The 16119-nt window shown below is 31.5% G+C and overlaps 5 protein-coding genes across 5 annotated transcripts; 2 read left to right on the forward strand and 3 right to left on the reverse strand.

Moving 5' to 3' along the window:
* Window positions 1-157: 157 nt before the first annotated feature.
* Window positions 158-3139, reverse strand: Tsf2 (transferrin 2). Its single transcript, XM_070634028.1, has 6 exons — window positions 3005-3139; window positions 2463-2902; window positions 2265-2398; window positions 1672-2206; window positions 1446-1610; window positions 158-1390 (listed from the first exon to the last, which is right to left on the reverse strand). The coding sequence occupies exons 1-6, from the start codon at window positions 3048-3050 to the stop codon at window positions 323-325; spliced, it is 2388 nt and encodes a 795-aa protein (XP_070490129.1). The 5' UTR covers window positions 3051-3139; the 3' UTR covers window positions 158-322.
* A 199-nt stretch (window positions 3140-3338) lies between these two features.
* eIF2beta (eukaryotic translation initiation factor 2 subunit beta) lies at window positions 3339-5059 on the forward strand. The gene is made up of 4 exons (XM_070633981.1): window positions 3339-3476; window positions 3618-4041; window positions 4260-4602; window positions 4676-5059. The coding sequence occupies exons 1-4, from the start codon at window positions 3459-3461 to the stop codon at window positions 4857-4859; spliced, it is 969 nt and encodes a 322-aa protein (XP_070490082.1). The 5' UTR covers window positions 3339-3458; the 3' UTR covers window positions 4860-5059.
* An 872-nt stretch (window positions 5060-5931) lies between these two features.
* On the forward strand, window positions 5932-13550 carry LOC139085812 (putative uncharacterized protein DDB_G0285119). Its single transcript, XM_070633971.1, has 4 exons — window positions 5932-6076; window positions 9023-9228; window positions 10613-12900; window positions 12963-13550. The coding sequence occupies exons 2-4, from the start codon at window positions 9086-9088 to the stop codon at window positions 13430-13432; spliced, it is 2901 nt and encodes a 966-aa protein (XP_070490072.1). The 5' UTR covers window positions 5932-6076; window positions 9023-9085; the 3' UTR covers window positions 13433-13550.
* On the reverse strand, window positions 13468-14616 carry Spase25 (Signal peptidase complex subunit Spase25). The gene is made up of 3 exons (XM_070633972.1): window positions 14486-14616; window positions 14004-14203; window positions 13468-13947 (listed from the first exon to the last, which is right to left on the reverse strand). Exons 1-3 carry the CDS (start codon window positions 14525-14527, stop codon window positions 13602-13604), a joined length of 588 nt encoding a protein of 195 aa, XP_070490073.1. The 5' UTR covers window positions 14528-14616; the 3' UTR covers window positions 13468-13601.
* Window positions 14617-14915: 299 nt separating this feature from the next.
* On the reverse strand, window positions 14916-16025 carry LOC139085828 (solute carrier family 35 member G1). The gene is made up of 3 exons (XM_070633997.1): window positions 15880-16025; window positions 15641-15808; window positions 14916-15555 (listed from the first exon to the last, which is right to left on the reverse strand). The coding sequence occupies exons 1-3, from the start codon at window positions 16005-16007 to the stop codon at window positions 14916-14918; spliced, it is 936 nt and encodes a 311-aa protein (XP_070490098.1). The 5' UTR covers window positions 16008-16025.
* Window positions 16026-16119: the final 94 nt, after the last annotated feature.

Consider the following 16119-nt stretch of genomic DNA (forward strand, 5'->3'; position numbering starts at 1 on the left):
ATTCAAATTTTTAAAAACCGTTAATTTGACAACATTTTTGGGCACTGTTTTATTTCATGGTGAATATAGCTACTGACCAGTGATTAAAATCACTCATGATCTGAAGTGGATTTATGTCTGTGAATTATTTATAACAAGAAGGACTACATATACTGAATTTAATTTTTTATAAAATCTCAATTTTTATTATTTAATTCTGGTCAGCATAAAAAAATTTAATAAAATTTGTCAAAAATTGTGGACGGAACATTAACACTAACATTAACTAAAAACTAAATATAAAAATGGATTTTTGGGACGGATTCAATTACAATACTATTAACTAACAGAAAGTTCGGAATGCTAAAAATATCAGTGATAGAGTCAATATGGAATGAGTACGTAAGTTATTAGCTCCAGAATCACAGTCAGTGATTCGTCGAGCTCTCAAAAAGTCAGATCCTAAATATAAGTCCCATCTTCGTTGATTTGTTGGAATGACAGTAAGTTGCCTAGTTGAATCTTGGAATATTAAGTCATGGTATGGAGGAACGGAGTAGAACATGCTGAAACTGAAATCATCAGGAGTTTTTCGTCCATAATATTGTTGAGCATACACGAAGAGATTAATATAGGCATCAATTTGTTTCTGATTATATCCATCGCCTCCTCTTGTTACAATTGCATTAGATTTGACCTTGCCTAGATTACAGTGCTTATAATCAGTTATTTTGTTACGTGTGCCGTCAGGACAAAGCAATTCAAAATCATCATCCAATGCATCTCGTGCCCACCATTCTTTACGTTTTCCTCCTGTATTCTCAAAAACTGTTGTATGCTTAACAAACGCAACATGTCCACCACCTTCAACAAGACATCTAAAAGCACCAGTATGTCCATAATAATCTTCTGATGCATCTCGTCGACAATATCGATAACTTGCTCCATGACATAAATCGCACATATTATCATAAGGCACTCCAATATTATATTCATTACTAATTGCACCAGGAATACAACTTTTTGTAAAATATTCAGCAGCTGCTCTCATACTATCACATCCATATGGACGAATCCAACCATTGGAGATTAAATAAGCCATTGGATAAATCCAGCCAGCTGCTGTATTAATTCCTGAATGGCAAGTATACTTATTCTTTAAGTAAGTCAATTCAGTTGTTGGATCTTCAACTTTTGCAACAGCTACTACATAATATTCAGGTTCTCCTAAATTATAAACTTCAGACATGAATGGAATCAAGTCATATTTTAATCCAGCTGTATAGACATCAGCAGCATCTAAAACAGCAACATCAGCAATTCCATTTTGAATCGATTGCATGCAACTAATATGACTATGAGCTTTATGGCATAGCATTTCAGGCTTAACAAGTTGAGCTTTCAAGGCAGTCTGTAAAATATTTAACTAATTAGAATACTTTTTTTAATTAAATTAATTAACATACCCTCATTTTAACACATTTTTCGTATTCGACATCTGATGTGACGCACATAGTCATTCTGCCAACGGGACATTGACGAATGTCATAAATGATTCTCTCATGTTCACCAAGATATGTCTTAAATGTTTGTTTTTGTTCTTCTAAAGAGTCTAAACCATGAGTTGAATCCTAAAAATAGATTAAAATGTCATTAGTAAGGCAAGACAAAACAATTAAGAGACATTCTTACCTGAAACATTAAATTTAATCGTCTGCCATACCGACTCGATTCAAAAAGTTGGAAGCTTTCATACAATACTGAATCATTTATAGGACTACTTGATGTTGTTGAGAATCCAAAAGGATCGTCATTGAAGCGGTTTCGATTATCGTATCTATTATATCGATTAGTCGTTGTACTTTGATCGAAAGATCTTTTACGAGAATAATGTTTGACAGCTGATTGTAAGAATCGTTGATAACGCTTTCGGTCCTCGAGTGATCTAGCTGATGATGTCACTAAAGCATTCGATGGTACCATTCCCCAATTACATTTTAAGTATTCACTAACTGGCATACGTTCACCATTTTTACACAACAATTCAAGTTGATCTTCTTGAACGTGCTTAAATTTAGTTGCAAGCATTTCAGTAACTGTTGTATGCTTTAAGAATGCAACATCTCCAGCTTCCATCAAACATGTAAAAGCTCCTTCAAATCCAATATATGGATCTGCTGAATTACACCAGCCACCAGGGACTTTTCCAACACACAATTGGCAAAGCCTGAAAATATTATGTTTTTTTTTTAGAATCTGATAAAATTAATTAAAGGCTTACTTACTTATCAGAATTATCACCAATTGGATTATATTTATCAATAAGAGAATTAACAGCACACGATTTTCCAAAGAAATTGATAGCGTTCTTAACGTGATTATTACAGTCAACAACTTCCATATGTCCTTCATTCATCAGCTGTAAATAAATCATTTGAAAATTAATGTCAATTGATGAGTCATAGGTAGAACTTATAACTTACAGTATAAATGGGAATATTCCAACCGGCTTGTGAACCAACATACGCAAAACAGGCTTTTTTGTTCCTTAAATTTCTAATGTGATTTACGTCAGGCAATGTTCCTTTCTTCACAACAGCAACAGCATAGTAATTCGACAAGCCGCCTTCAAGAGTTTCTTGCATAATTGGAATGAGTGAAAAATATCGACCAGCAACAAAAACTTCTCCAGCATCCAATGACATAATGTGTGCCTTTTCATGATCAATTTTCTTAATACATTCATCAGTATCATATCCTTTAACACATTTCAGATCCATCAAGTCATCATCAAACATTGCTTTATCACGTTCCAGAGCAACTGTAAAATTTTGGCATTTGTATTGCTCTTCGTCTGATATTGTACACCATATTAGTGAATCTGATTTATGTTCATCAAAACTATGTTGCGAAAGTGAGATTCCTAGAAAATATTAATTAGAAACCGAATTAGGTATTTTGTTGTCACGCCCAAAAATATATTGTTTTCACAAATAATCACTTGCTATGCAAATTTATAACTTACCAAATAGTACAAAGTAAATTAAACTTCTAAGGCACTTCAGATCCATAATAAAATTGGTTAAAAATACTTAATTAACTAGTAGTTACATTAAATAAATTTTTGAGTTGTTTATAAGGCGAATCCAATATATTTAAAGCGAAATCAGGTGTAGGAATATTTTTTCAAAATTTAAAAAACCGTTACACCAAATCATTTTTTTCATCATATCCACTTAATTTAACTAAAATTGTATTAAGCGAAGTTTGCTAAAACTAATGATGATCAGGTAAATTAATTATTTGCTAATTTTCAGTTAAATTTCATCAAAGTAAATTTTTCATAACAATCAAGTTCACACCCCTTAGAAAAAAAAAGTTTCGTCATTTTTTCTCGAAGAAAGTAAAATATATATATTTTATCTAACTAAGCATTTATAAATCATTTAAAGTAAAGTAATCGAGAAAACAAGACAACAATGGAAGAAGATGATGCTGTAAGTATTAGAATAATCAAAAAATGCCGATAACAATGGATTTTGTGGCTAAATATTTCGCACATGTTTTTAAGTGATTTTTAATCATATATTAATGATTAATTAATGTTTTTCCTATCTATTTCCACTTCTATCAACCAGATTTTTGACCCATCTTTAGTTAAGAAGAAGAAAAAGAAGAAGACTACTTTTGATTTAGATGCTGCGTTGGCAGATGATGGTAATGGTAGTTCCAGTGCTCCAAATACACAGGCAGCAACAACAATATCAGAAGCCGAAGAGAAAGCTATCGAAAATGCTGATAGTATCGATATTGAAAATGATTTCGATATAGAGACATTTGGAAAGAAAAAGAAGAAGAAGGTGAAAAAACCATTGAATCTGGAAAGTGTTGAAACAGCACTTACTGAAGTCAATGATGACCAGCCAGCCGAGCCTGTTGATGAGGACGATAACATTGATGATACATTTGATTTGGGTCAAATGAAGAAAAAGAAGAAGAAGAAGGCTGATATCAATGAACTCCTTAAAAGTATGGAAAATGAGGAGGAGAATAATGAAAATGGTAAGTCTCTATGCCTTGTTATCTGTAACTTTCATGTCAAATTATGAAATCGTAAACAAAAAAGTTTATAAACTATTGTCTTTGAAATACATGCCTTTCCGATAACGACGGAGGAATTGTTGATTCCGAACTAGGTAGCATTTAATGTCCATTATTATCTAATTTCTAAACATCTGTTGCGGCTTTCTTTAACTAACATTTCTTTGTGACTCTTTTAGTAGATGAAAACAACACAAATCAATGGCTGGGATCTGATCGTGACTATACATACGATGAATTACTGAATCGGGTATTCGAAATTATCCTTGAAAAGAATCCAGATATGGCAGCTGGACGCAAACCTAAATTTGTTATGAGACCTCCACAAGTTCTTCGAGTTGGAACTAAAAAGACATCATTTGCCAACTTTACTGAGATTTGTAAAGCTCTCCATCGACAACCGAAACATCTTCTTGACTTTTTATTAGCTGAGTTGGGTACAAGCGGTTCCGTTGACGGTAATTCACAACTCATTATCAAAGGACGTTTCCAATCGAAACAGATTGAGAATGTTTTAAGAAGGTAATAAGACTTAATATAGCATTGGTTTATAAATAGCTTAACTAAATCGCCAATTTTTATTTTATTTTTGTAGATATATTAAGGAATATGTAACATGCCACACCTGCAGATCACCTGAAACAATATTACAGAAAGATACCCGTCTCTTCTTCTTACAATGTGAGTCTTGTGGTTCAAGATGTTCCGTAGCAAGCATCAAATCTGGTTTTCAAGCCGTTACAAGTAAACGTGCTGCAATCCGTGCAAAGACTAATTAAACATTTGTTTGTACGGCTCATGGTTTTATTTTTTGCATTAATATTAAACTTCCGAACAACATTTGTCAAAATTTTCAACAATATTAATTTACGGATTTTTATCTACGAATATGTATATTTCAAAATATAAAGTTTCCCTTTTGCATTCAGACAATTGGACATTTCAAGGATTAAATAAAAACGAAAGTAATAGAAGATAATACACAGCTTTTATTATTATTTGAAGTACGTTTCACTATACAATCTATTAATATTTTGCTTCCAAATCAGATCCAGTTCATCATCCAGTGATATATCAAAGATATTTAAACGAATTGTATCATATCTCATAATTGGAGTTCCATAAACTAGTGCCTTTTCCTTTAATGGACCTAATGAAAAGTTTCTTTCGCTGCTCTTTAAGTTCTTTTCCACCATAATTTGTAGTTTCTTAAGATTACTAATGACTGTTTGACATTCTTCCGATTCTGATGAATAATACTGTCCATTTAAGTTAATTCCAGTTTTCTTTCGTCTATCTAATGTAGATTTTCCTTTAATAATCTCTTTAGTTCGCTTATCACTTTGGTCTTTTGTTTTTTCATTATGTTTATTTAAATATCCATCAATACTTTCAGTCTCATCGTCTATAGTTAATGTGTAAAATGATCTATTGTCTCTGGAGGACTCGTTCTGGATCACAATTTTCCCGTAAATCAAGACATTTCTGTATGAAATATTATGAAATATCCAACAATTTTGTTCACATTTAGATCTTTTGATATCTTCGATTGTTAAGCATACGGCATGACGAATGTTATTGTTTTGATAGTGAATATGATTCCTTGGAATACTATTAAAGTTTCTAATGTATTCGATATTTGTTTCCGTAAATTCTGCATTCTTTCGCTTATTAACTACTCTTATACAATCACTTTGTTTAACAATATTACTTGTAGGTATCAAATTTTCAATATCCTGAGACATAACTTAACTAATTTCACTAGAATCCAAAAATAAGAAACTTTAAAAATGAAGTTCAAAAATTTGTAAAATAATAACGGTCAAAAATATTTTGAAAACTTGAGAAAGTTCAAAGTGGCGTAAAAAGCAGCCATTTTTTTGCTGCTCATCATTTAAATTAAATTAAGTCATTATCAGAGGGAAATTCAAGCAGATTACATCACATTTTCAAAATTAATTGTGTTGTGAAGGATATAGGATTAAAATCGAGAGTGGTAAGTTGAGTTTAAAAGGAAAAATCATCAAATGAAAATTAAGAGTGTAGCATTTAAGAAAAAAATGTTTAAATCGATAATAATTGCCTGAAAACTGTGTAAAATTTTAATAAAAACAATTAAATGAGGACTTGAAATCATTAAATAAAATTTTTAAATGCTCAAGTTAAAGATAAATATCAAATTGGTTATCATATGCTGTAATTAAAAAAAAGTATGAAAAAAATGTGAGTGTATTTGTAGACAAAGGCAGCAAAAAGTAATACAGTCGAGAGAAAAATGGAAGTAAATCTGTTTGGTTGGTCACTACATAAGACGTTTTATTTTTAAAATACAAAATATATATATAAAACATAAGTTAATATTGCACATAAAAAAATAATAGTTAATTAAAGCAAAAAATTATTTTTTCGATGATTTTTTAGTAGTTCTGCGAATTTTAGACCTAACTGTTGTTATTTTCGTTGCTAATGATGACGACTTAGTAGTACTCTGCTTTTTTCTGCTATTTTGATTGCGAGTTCTTGATTTTGGAGCATAATATCTTGCAGTCGTCTTGACATTCATCGTGGAATCATTTATAGGTTTTTCCGATGATGTTGTAACTTGCGTACTTATGGATGATTTAATTTTCTTCGGTATACTTTTTACAGTCGTACTGGCCACTGATGAAGCTGTTGAGGATGTTTGATCCCTCACAGATGAAGTTGTTGAGGATGTTTGATTCCTCACAGCTTGAGACTGAACTCTAGGTTTAAAATTTCTAATGCCAAATCTGGAACGATTATGCTTTTTTGCAGTCGACACAGTAGTCGTAAAAAACAAGTCATCTATGCTATTTGAGATATTATTCATTGGACTGCTGCTTTCAACTACAATTTTAAAATCTGATGTGACATTGTCATTATTCACGTTCTGTTTTGTGTTCTTCTCAGCGGCTTTTGAGGAATCCTGTGTTGATTCCAACTTTTCCTTATTTAACGGAAGTGATGATGACACTGTCACTACTGGAATCTCCGTAGTGCTACTTAAAGTTTTAATTTTATCATCAATAATATCATCTTGAGTTTCAGCAATAATCTCAGGCACAACTTTTATTATAAATCTATACGGAGTCGTCGAATCATTTACTTTACCACTAAATACAATATTTTTAATAGATGATTTTTGAAGATCTGATTGCTGTATAAATTGATGATTATTTCCAGTGCTATTAAAAGAGCTAAATGACAATTCAGTTAAATTCGATAAATTACTTATTATGTCAGTGTAATTGATGGGATCATTGTTGATGATTTCTTTTACTGGCGTTAATTCGGAACTTGTTTCTGCTATTGCATCAAATGAACTATTCACAACTAATGCTGTTGGTGGGGTTTGAATGATATCTTTATTGAATTGTGTAATAGAAGAAGTTTTTACTTTCTTTTTTAATTTCCGCTTTTTATTAGCTCGCGTACTTGTCGCTGTTGTCGGTACATAAGCAATAAACTCATGTTTCCTTTGTTCTGTTAATCCGATATTTGGGAACATAACTGGTCCAACGTTTATTAATGCATCGTCGTAATTAACTGTCTCCTCCGTTGGTGAATGATCGTTCAATGGAGCTGGACTTTGCTCAGCATTTTCATAATCCACGCTAATGAATGGCTTTGAAGTACTTTGAACATAACTATTTTCATAAACAACTTCAGGATTAGCACTTTTATAATTATTCTGTTCATATCCATGTTCAGGTCTCTTTATAGTACTTTTATAATATTTTATAATGAACTTATCTCCATTATCAATAACTTCAGGTTTAGCAGTGCTTAAATAATATTTTTGATCAAATTCTATGTCATGAATCTCAGGTTTAACAGTATAATGTTCATGTTTAAAATATTTTTGTGGACTCCTGATGATGTCAGGATTAGTTGTATAATCTCTTAAACTCTTAGTGCTATAATTATCATCATTTGACTGTTTAACCGTACTTTCAGCAATGTCATGACTATTTTTATTATCATTAAAAATAATTGGATATGAAATTTCAGGCTCTTTAGTTCCTTTCACTAACGGCTTATAATTAAACCATGATGCCAATGGAAGTGCTGACTCTTCTTCCCTTAGCTTATAAAATTTATCTTTATCCATATCCGGAGGCCAAAATTCAACAGTTGACTTGACATTTCCGTTTAATTTTAATCCTAAACTATCAATGGCTGAGAATACTTGTGCGAATGGTGACATTGGTCCGAATGACTTGTCATTTTTATTATCACCACTAAATGAATTGAAACTTCCACTTGACCACACATCGCGTTTTGTCTTATCGGAATCATCTTCAGAACTAACTTGTCGAGAACAATGAATTAACACGATAGTCAATATCCATAATCTGTGATTTTTGAACATAATTTTTTCAGTCCGTAAGAATGAATGAATGGATGATGATTAATGCTCAATAAACTGAATGTTATTGCCAATTGATTGAAAAACCGACTAAACCGAGTTTGACATGTGAATTTCTTATTTATAAATAAAAAAAATATCACATATGAGCTTTCACTGCATTCGCAACTTGGCATGCTGTCTACATTATGCATGTATTTGCAAAATCTAATCATTCCTGTTTAATACTTAAGGAAAGACATGTGTAAATACATAGTTAGATGGCTAGTTGTGTATTATTTTTGCTTTAAGTAATGTCATCAGTGGTAATGAAAAAAAAATGCACACAGATTGAGGAAGGAAATAAGCGAGTTTTCCATCAAGTATTGCATAATGAGCATAAGTAGATATACCTACTTTTATTTATATTATATTAATGAAGAACACTATTTCAGGAATTTTATGTCAATAATTTCCGCCCAATCAATTAAAATGAACGCATTCTCTTAACAAATATTTATCAAGGCACGCTCTTTTCCTCATCATGTTTACTTTAATTTTATTTACTTTCAGAATTAATTTATTGTCAAGCTTAAAAAATAACTAATTAATTATTAAATAATAATCAACGGCAAAATGAATGTAATCATTCGACTTCAAAATCTTCCTTGGTCAGCAAATGCGTCTGATATTAGACAGTATTTTAAAGGTCTTCAAATTCCTGAAGGTGGAGTGCATATCGTTGGAGGCGAAAATGGCGATGCTTTTATCGCATTCAGGTATATAATTTTAATTTAATTTAATTCACATTTATGGGAAACCTACGAATATTTCAGAAATGTCTTGTTATATCCATCATAGAAATCTCGTTGAATGTCTCATACTTTATCTCTTGTTTGTTTATGTTATGATGATAATTGGTTAAACTTTAATTTTGGATATGTAACGTATTTCAGAAATTTTTAAAAATGTTTGGGGTAGTCTTTGAAAATATGATGAACATGCTGTCATTAAAGTTAAAGTCTTTTATTATGAAAGGTAACATCTTGATTAGCCTAATTAAATTATGAGATTATCAAACCTAATTTGAATTCTAGGGAATTTAAAATTTTGTCAAATGCACCAGAATTAAAATATTTTAGTTAATTTTATAATTTGATATTTTTTATGATTTTTCCATAATTCCAATGATGTCCAATGGATCAAAATTTTCAGACATGTTCTAAGAAAGTTAAAGTTGTATTTTATGCTTGGGTTAAATTTAGATCGTGACATATTTTTGATGAAGTCTGAAAAAGAGCTGATCTTTAATACATGCTATAATATAATTAATATGATGTAAAAGAAAACAAACAGGTTGCCTGTTATGATGCATTTTTTTCCTACATTTTTCAACATAAAAATAAAATATTTAATTTTATATACTTTTGCATGCTGTAGCATCTTGTTGAACGATTATATGAAAAAGCATTGATGCACAGTGAAGATGAAAATCTTCATCATTTAAATTTAATCGAAATTTCAATTTCAATCAAAACCATCGCATGGACTTAGTCTTAAATATATTTTTTGGACCTAAAAATTTATTGCAAATTCAAAGTATTGAATGCATTAAAAATTAAAAATTTGCAAATTCAACAATGTATTATAATAATCACACAATAGTTCGAGTAAACATTTTTGACCACCTTTTCATTTTCCACATGATAGAAAACTTTATGGTGCTGATATATTGATACCACTTTGGTTCATGTTCAACGATCAGCATACAAAGATCCAAAAATTTTATGAAAATTTTGATTTAAAAATTATAATTAGAACTATTTTTGCAAATGGAAAAAGAAGCAAAAACTCCAATTATCTTTTGGACATCATTATTATAAATTTAGTCAGTTACCTATTTTAATATCACCCTTGAATTCTGTCAATAAATTGTGTTTACATTCTAGTGATTTTCAGCTATTATGACAGCGATACGAGATTCTAATTATAGATTGGGGTAAATTTCACTTTTCATGTTCAAAAATAAGTTTTGAATATCCAACCCTAGACATTTTCTGTTGTTCACGAGATACCCATAAAATGAAAACTTTTAAATACAATCGTCCACTTTTGGTCTAACACATTTTAATCTTGTTTCCTAATAAAAATTTCCATATAAAGCTCCGACGAAGACGCACGCCAAGCTATGGCACTTAATGGTGGAAAAATAAAAGAAGTCAAAGTGACGTTGTTGTTATCATCACGAGCTGAAATGCAAAAAGTCATAGAAAAAGCGCGTGCAGCAACAGCATTTATGCCTACTAAAATGCAACTTCCGTCAGCCGAAGCATTCACGAATCAATTTGCAAAGAAATTGCCAGAAGCTACTGTCACGAATGTTATACCAAATGCATCACAATCACTTATGGCCAATTATTTACAACATTCAGCAACGTCAGTCGTTCCAATGATGAATAACTTCCAGATGAAAACTACAAAAGAGTCTGTTTTAAGTCAGGCAATTGCTCCTCAAGTTGCTTTAGCAGCAAATCCTCAAATGTCTATGTATGCAAATCCTTTATATGCTAATATGTTGAATGCAACTCCTACAGACTACTTAAACTACATGAATATGGCGAATGCTACTGCAAATTATCCAATTGATGCTAATAAGTTGAGAGATTTATATAACAAGGATAAGAGAGTTGATGTTCCAGTCCAACAGAAGCAACATAATGATTATAACAGATATCAAAGAAGTACGAGCAGAGAAAGGCAACGATCAAGGAGTCCAATAGGAGCTTCACGATATGATAGTGATGATAAGAAAGACAGAAAGCGTCGTACACGATTTAGTTCTCCTGAAAAGGCAGCTGTTGTGAGCACTAATAATCCACTTTTGCAACATCTTCCTTTATTGAATCAGCAACAACCAAAACCACAGCCAGTACCTTTAAATATTCCACAGCAACCATCGCTTTTGAATATGAATCTAAACAGCATATCTAATGTTAATTTAAATCCTATTGGCAATAGCAATGCAAAAATGCCAAATAATATCTGGGATGTTCCACCACCAATGAACTTAAATTCTTATACTCAATTCCAGCCAAATTCATACAATGTCACTAATAATACTAGCAATAACGTAAATAATTCTAGTGGAACTGGAAGCGTTGGTACATGCATAAAAGTAGCTAATATTGATAAAGATACAACATATTCGGATGTTCGTAAGTTTTTCGGTGGCTTGCCAATCGGTAATAATGACATTAAATTCTTAACTGATGACAATGGAGACCATACTGGAGTTGCTTTAATTCGTTTTGTTTCGTCTGATTCTAAAAAGCAATCATTAACTAAAAATGGATGGCAATTGAAATCGACACAAATTATGATTACATCCATTAGTGAGGATGACTTTGAGAATGGTTTAGATAGTGCACGAGCACGTTCAATCAGAGATAGAAGGGACAACAATAAGCGTGATAATTACGATGATTCACGACGAGATAGATACAATGATAGATTCCGTGACAGAAGTGATAGTCGTGAAAGGAATTATGATAGGAATGATAGAAATGACAGGAATGACAGGAACGATCGTGGCGATAGAAATGACAGATTCCAAAATCGTAACATGAATAATAACTTTAATAACCGTAATGCTAATTATCAGAATAACCGATACAATAGCACGAATAATGATCGATTTGATAGGGATCGAGATCGAGGATCAAATTATGGACCTGGAAATAAGAATAATGGCAACAACAATTACAATAATAATCGACGAGATTTTCGACGTGATAATGATGGTAGAAATCGCAATTTTAAGGACAATGAGCCAGAAGAAAAAATTGAGTATATTCCAGACGAGAATTTTAATGTTCTGGTTATTGATGATATCCCAGACAAAAATGAGGCAGACTTATTTGAAGCTTTTCCAGACATATTAGGCATCACAATTGATAAGTACACAGCATATTGTAAATTTAGAACACATGAAGCAGCAAAAGCTGTACTTGAAAATCGCTTCCTACATTACATTAGAAATAAGAGAGTTTTCGTCGAGAAAGGTGCAGAAGCACAGTTTGATGACATAGTTAAGAAATGCGGTAAAATTGACAATCCAGAGTTTGCAGATGAAATTAAAAGCAATGAGGACAAAAAGCCAGAGAAATCATCAGATAATTCAGAACAAGGCTCGTCAACAGCTGATAAAGAGGAACAAAAGAAACCAGCATATGAATCTCGTGATCCACGACAAAAAAATTTAAGTAACAACGATAGACCACGTTCTAACAGTTCTAGTAGTTCTCATGCCCAATCATCAAACTTTAAGACGGATTGTATTTTAATTAAAAATTTGGACCCTCAGTGCTCTATTGAGGATGTCGAGAAATTCTTCTCTGACGTTAATATCCAACGGAATCAAATGCGTACACACATTTTGCTTGATAAGCGAGGTAAGTCTTTGCAGACCTTGAAAATATTCTTAATATATATTAAACATGTATATCCTTTACAGGTCAACCATGCGGCGATTGCTTTGTAGAATTTAAATTTGAAAATGACATCCAGAAAGCTATTAGCAAGAACAATCAGCAATTGGGACCAAATCGTGTACAAATTTTGCCAATTCCACGTGAGCAGGTTGAAGCTGTACTCAGTTCATTTGGGAATGATGATAATAATAGACAGCAAAATCGAGATCGTCCACAAAATAGAGATTGGGCACCACCAACAGATTTTGGAAATCCTGGATGTGTAGTAATGGTATCTAACTTATGCTATCGTGCGACAATTGATGACATTCTAGATGAATTTCGTGAATTTGACTTGAAAGCTGATCAAATAATTAGACGCTATAATGATTTTGGACAACCAACTGGAAATGCATGCATAAATTTCAACTCTCCAGAAGATGCATCAAAAGCTTGTGACGATTATAATAAGTTAAAGATATTAAATCGTCCAGTTTGGCTTAGAAGATTGTAAAAGATATTTTTTGTAAGTTTGTAAGTTAGTTTAAATTATATAAGTTAAATTAAGTGTATTCATTTTTATTACCACAATAATTTGAAATAAATGACTTACACTGAATTATAAAAACGGACATCAGAAATTATTTTAATTGGAACCTTAGGCTTGTTTAAAAAATCAAGAACTATTTATCCTTCTTATCAGCACTATTTAAGGAATTATAAAGTTTTTTTAATTCAGCAGAAATTAAATCGTGGCAAATAGCACCATCAACATCAATGTAGTTTGCGCAGGACTTTGTCGATGAGACTTCACGAGGAGGATTCTTTGCATCCTTAACACTTAATGATATTGAATATTTATCATCATACTTTTTCATATCCGAACTTGCTGTATACTTTCTAAGTGTATTTCCATTACTGTCGCTTTGAATGGCAACAGCGAAGATTCCTTTCTCGATGTATGTTGTGTAGACTGTCAAAATTCCCATCAGCACAAAGTATGAAGATACACAGATGATCAAAATAGGCCTAGAAATTAAAATAGATTTATTTTACTGACTTCATAAACTGTTAAATCAACTTACCTGGAAGTTGGGAATGTATAGATGTAGTCATAAGCCAAAGCGAAAAGTGCAATGCCGACAGCAAGGAAACAGATGATAAGACGTCCATCAATAATTCCAAAATGTTCTCTGCAATTTGGTCTTTCCATTAATGCATTCTTGAAGGCATCATCGATTGCATGCTTGACTTGAGATCCATCCCATTTGTTTATTTGAACGATCTGTGGATTTTAAATTTTTATTGATAACATTAAATTTTTCTGGATGTGCTTTATACAGTCAATAAATCAATATTTAATCATGGATTCTATGAATTAGACTAGATCTGATGTGTTCATTTGATTTAAGTGCTTTAAGGGTAATCAATTAGCGTATTTGCGGCGTTTTGGGAGTTTTCGTTAATGTTATTGGCAAAAATGTACTGATGATGTGGCCATTAGAAATTTTATGATTAAACTTGATTTATTGACTGTGGATCTTCGAGAATATATTGCTTTACTTACTTCTGTTCCATCTTCATTCTTTTCTGCCTTCTTCTGAGTCATCTTTTCTTTAATTAATATTTTTTAAACTATTTTGTGTATTATGCTGAAAATTTGTATCAGGGGAAACACCACGAAGTTGAAATTATTTATTTGAATTTATTTTGACCGTTAGCAAATTTTCAAAAATTAGTGGTTTTACCAGCAATTCTCCATGTGACTGATTTTAAAAGATTTTTTTAACAAAAATTAAAATTTTAACTAACATTTCAAATTTGAAATGAGTATTCAGAAAGTTCAAAATTTGAACTTGAAAAATTTTGCAAACAAAATTTAAACATAAAAAATCTGTTGACGATTTAGAGACAAAATGCGATTTTTATTGTATTATTGTTTCCTTCACATGACTCAATCTTGGACACTAAATAACACATAAAGCATTCCTTATTCCTTAAAATTGTATTAGTCTTAAAAATTTGTTGGATAAATACTTTTGCTTTGATACAGCTAAAAATGCATTTAAAAAGTTTGATAAAATGATCAAAAATGCCCCAAAAAGTGATGAAGCCGAAAGAATTTCATCAAAAAATAGAATTTGCCATATAAATGAGAAGAGTACGATTGTTGAGCGTGTCATTGATACGACATTTGGTTCTTCAAATTGTAAAGATACAGTCAACAGCATCTGCCCAAAGTAACTGAATACAGCCAATCCAACAATTAAAACTCGTTCCTTAAATGAGCAAGGACTACAAAATTCGTTCATTATCATCAGCACAATTAATGTGTAGAGTATTGCAAATATTCCAGTATTACTCATAATGACTGAATGGTGTAAATGCTTTAAAATTCGTAAAATAATTATAACATTGGAACCAAATATAGCTGATAAAATAGCTGCTACTGGTCCCCATAATGATGATGTCGATGACGATGAACTATGATTAAATAGTGAATTTGGCTGTATGATGAACACAATTCCGACCATTGACAATGCAATGTTGAAGCAATTAAAAAGTGAGCATGGCTCATTAAGAAATATTTTTGAGAATATGGCAACAAAGACGGGTGTTGAATAAATGATAACGGAACTAGAATGGAATAATAAAAATTGTAATTAATTCACAGTCTAGACAATCACATTGTTCTTTGTTCATAGCGGATATCCATTCTCACCTGTCACCCAAGTTCATATTTTGAACAGCATAAAAATTCAACATTAATCCAGTCGTTCCGATAAAACATCTTAAAAATAAGGCAATCTTATCGCGTTTATCGTCAGGAAAAACATTTTCACTTCTGTAAATTGCTATTGATAATGAGGGCAGGAAAATTCCTATAAATCTGTGACAAAAGAAAGGAAAAATTTTTATGATGAACAAAAGAAAATTTTATGCTGCAAAACATAATAATACCTGTACAAAGTCAATTCAACTGGTGATATTTCAATTAAATATTTAGCAATCACAGAACAGAGACTAAAACAAAGACTTGATAAAATTCCAAAGATTATTCCAAGAAACTGATTAACTTTCACAGCCATGATATGGAAAATTCTTTATTATCTTTTCTTTTTCACTGCACGTGCATAAATGACGTCAAAAATGCAACATGGGAGGGGGGTGGGGTGGATGTGCTGTGACATACAAGTGTAT

This window comes from Chironomus tepperi, unplaced genomic scaffold, assembly GCF_022539635.2.
Source record: "Chironomus tepperi strain 1889 unplaced genomic scaffold, CSIRO-AGI_Ctep_v1 contig_84, whole genome shotgun sequence".
In the NCBI taxonomy this organism is placed as follows: Eukaryota; Metazoa; Arthropoda; class Insecta; order Diptera; family Chironomidae; genus Chironomus; species Chironomus tepperi.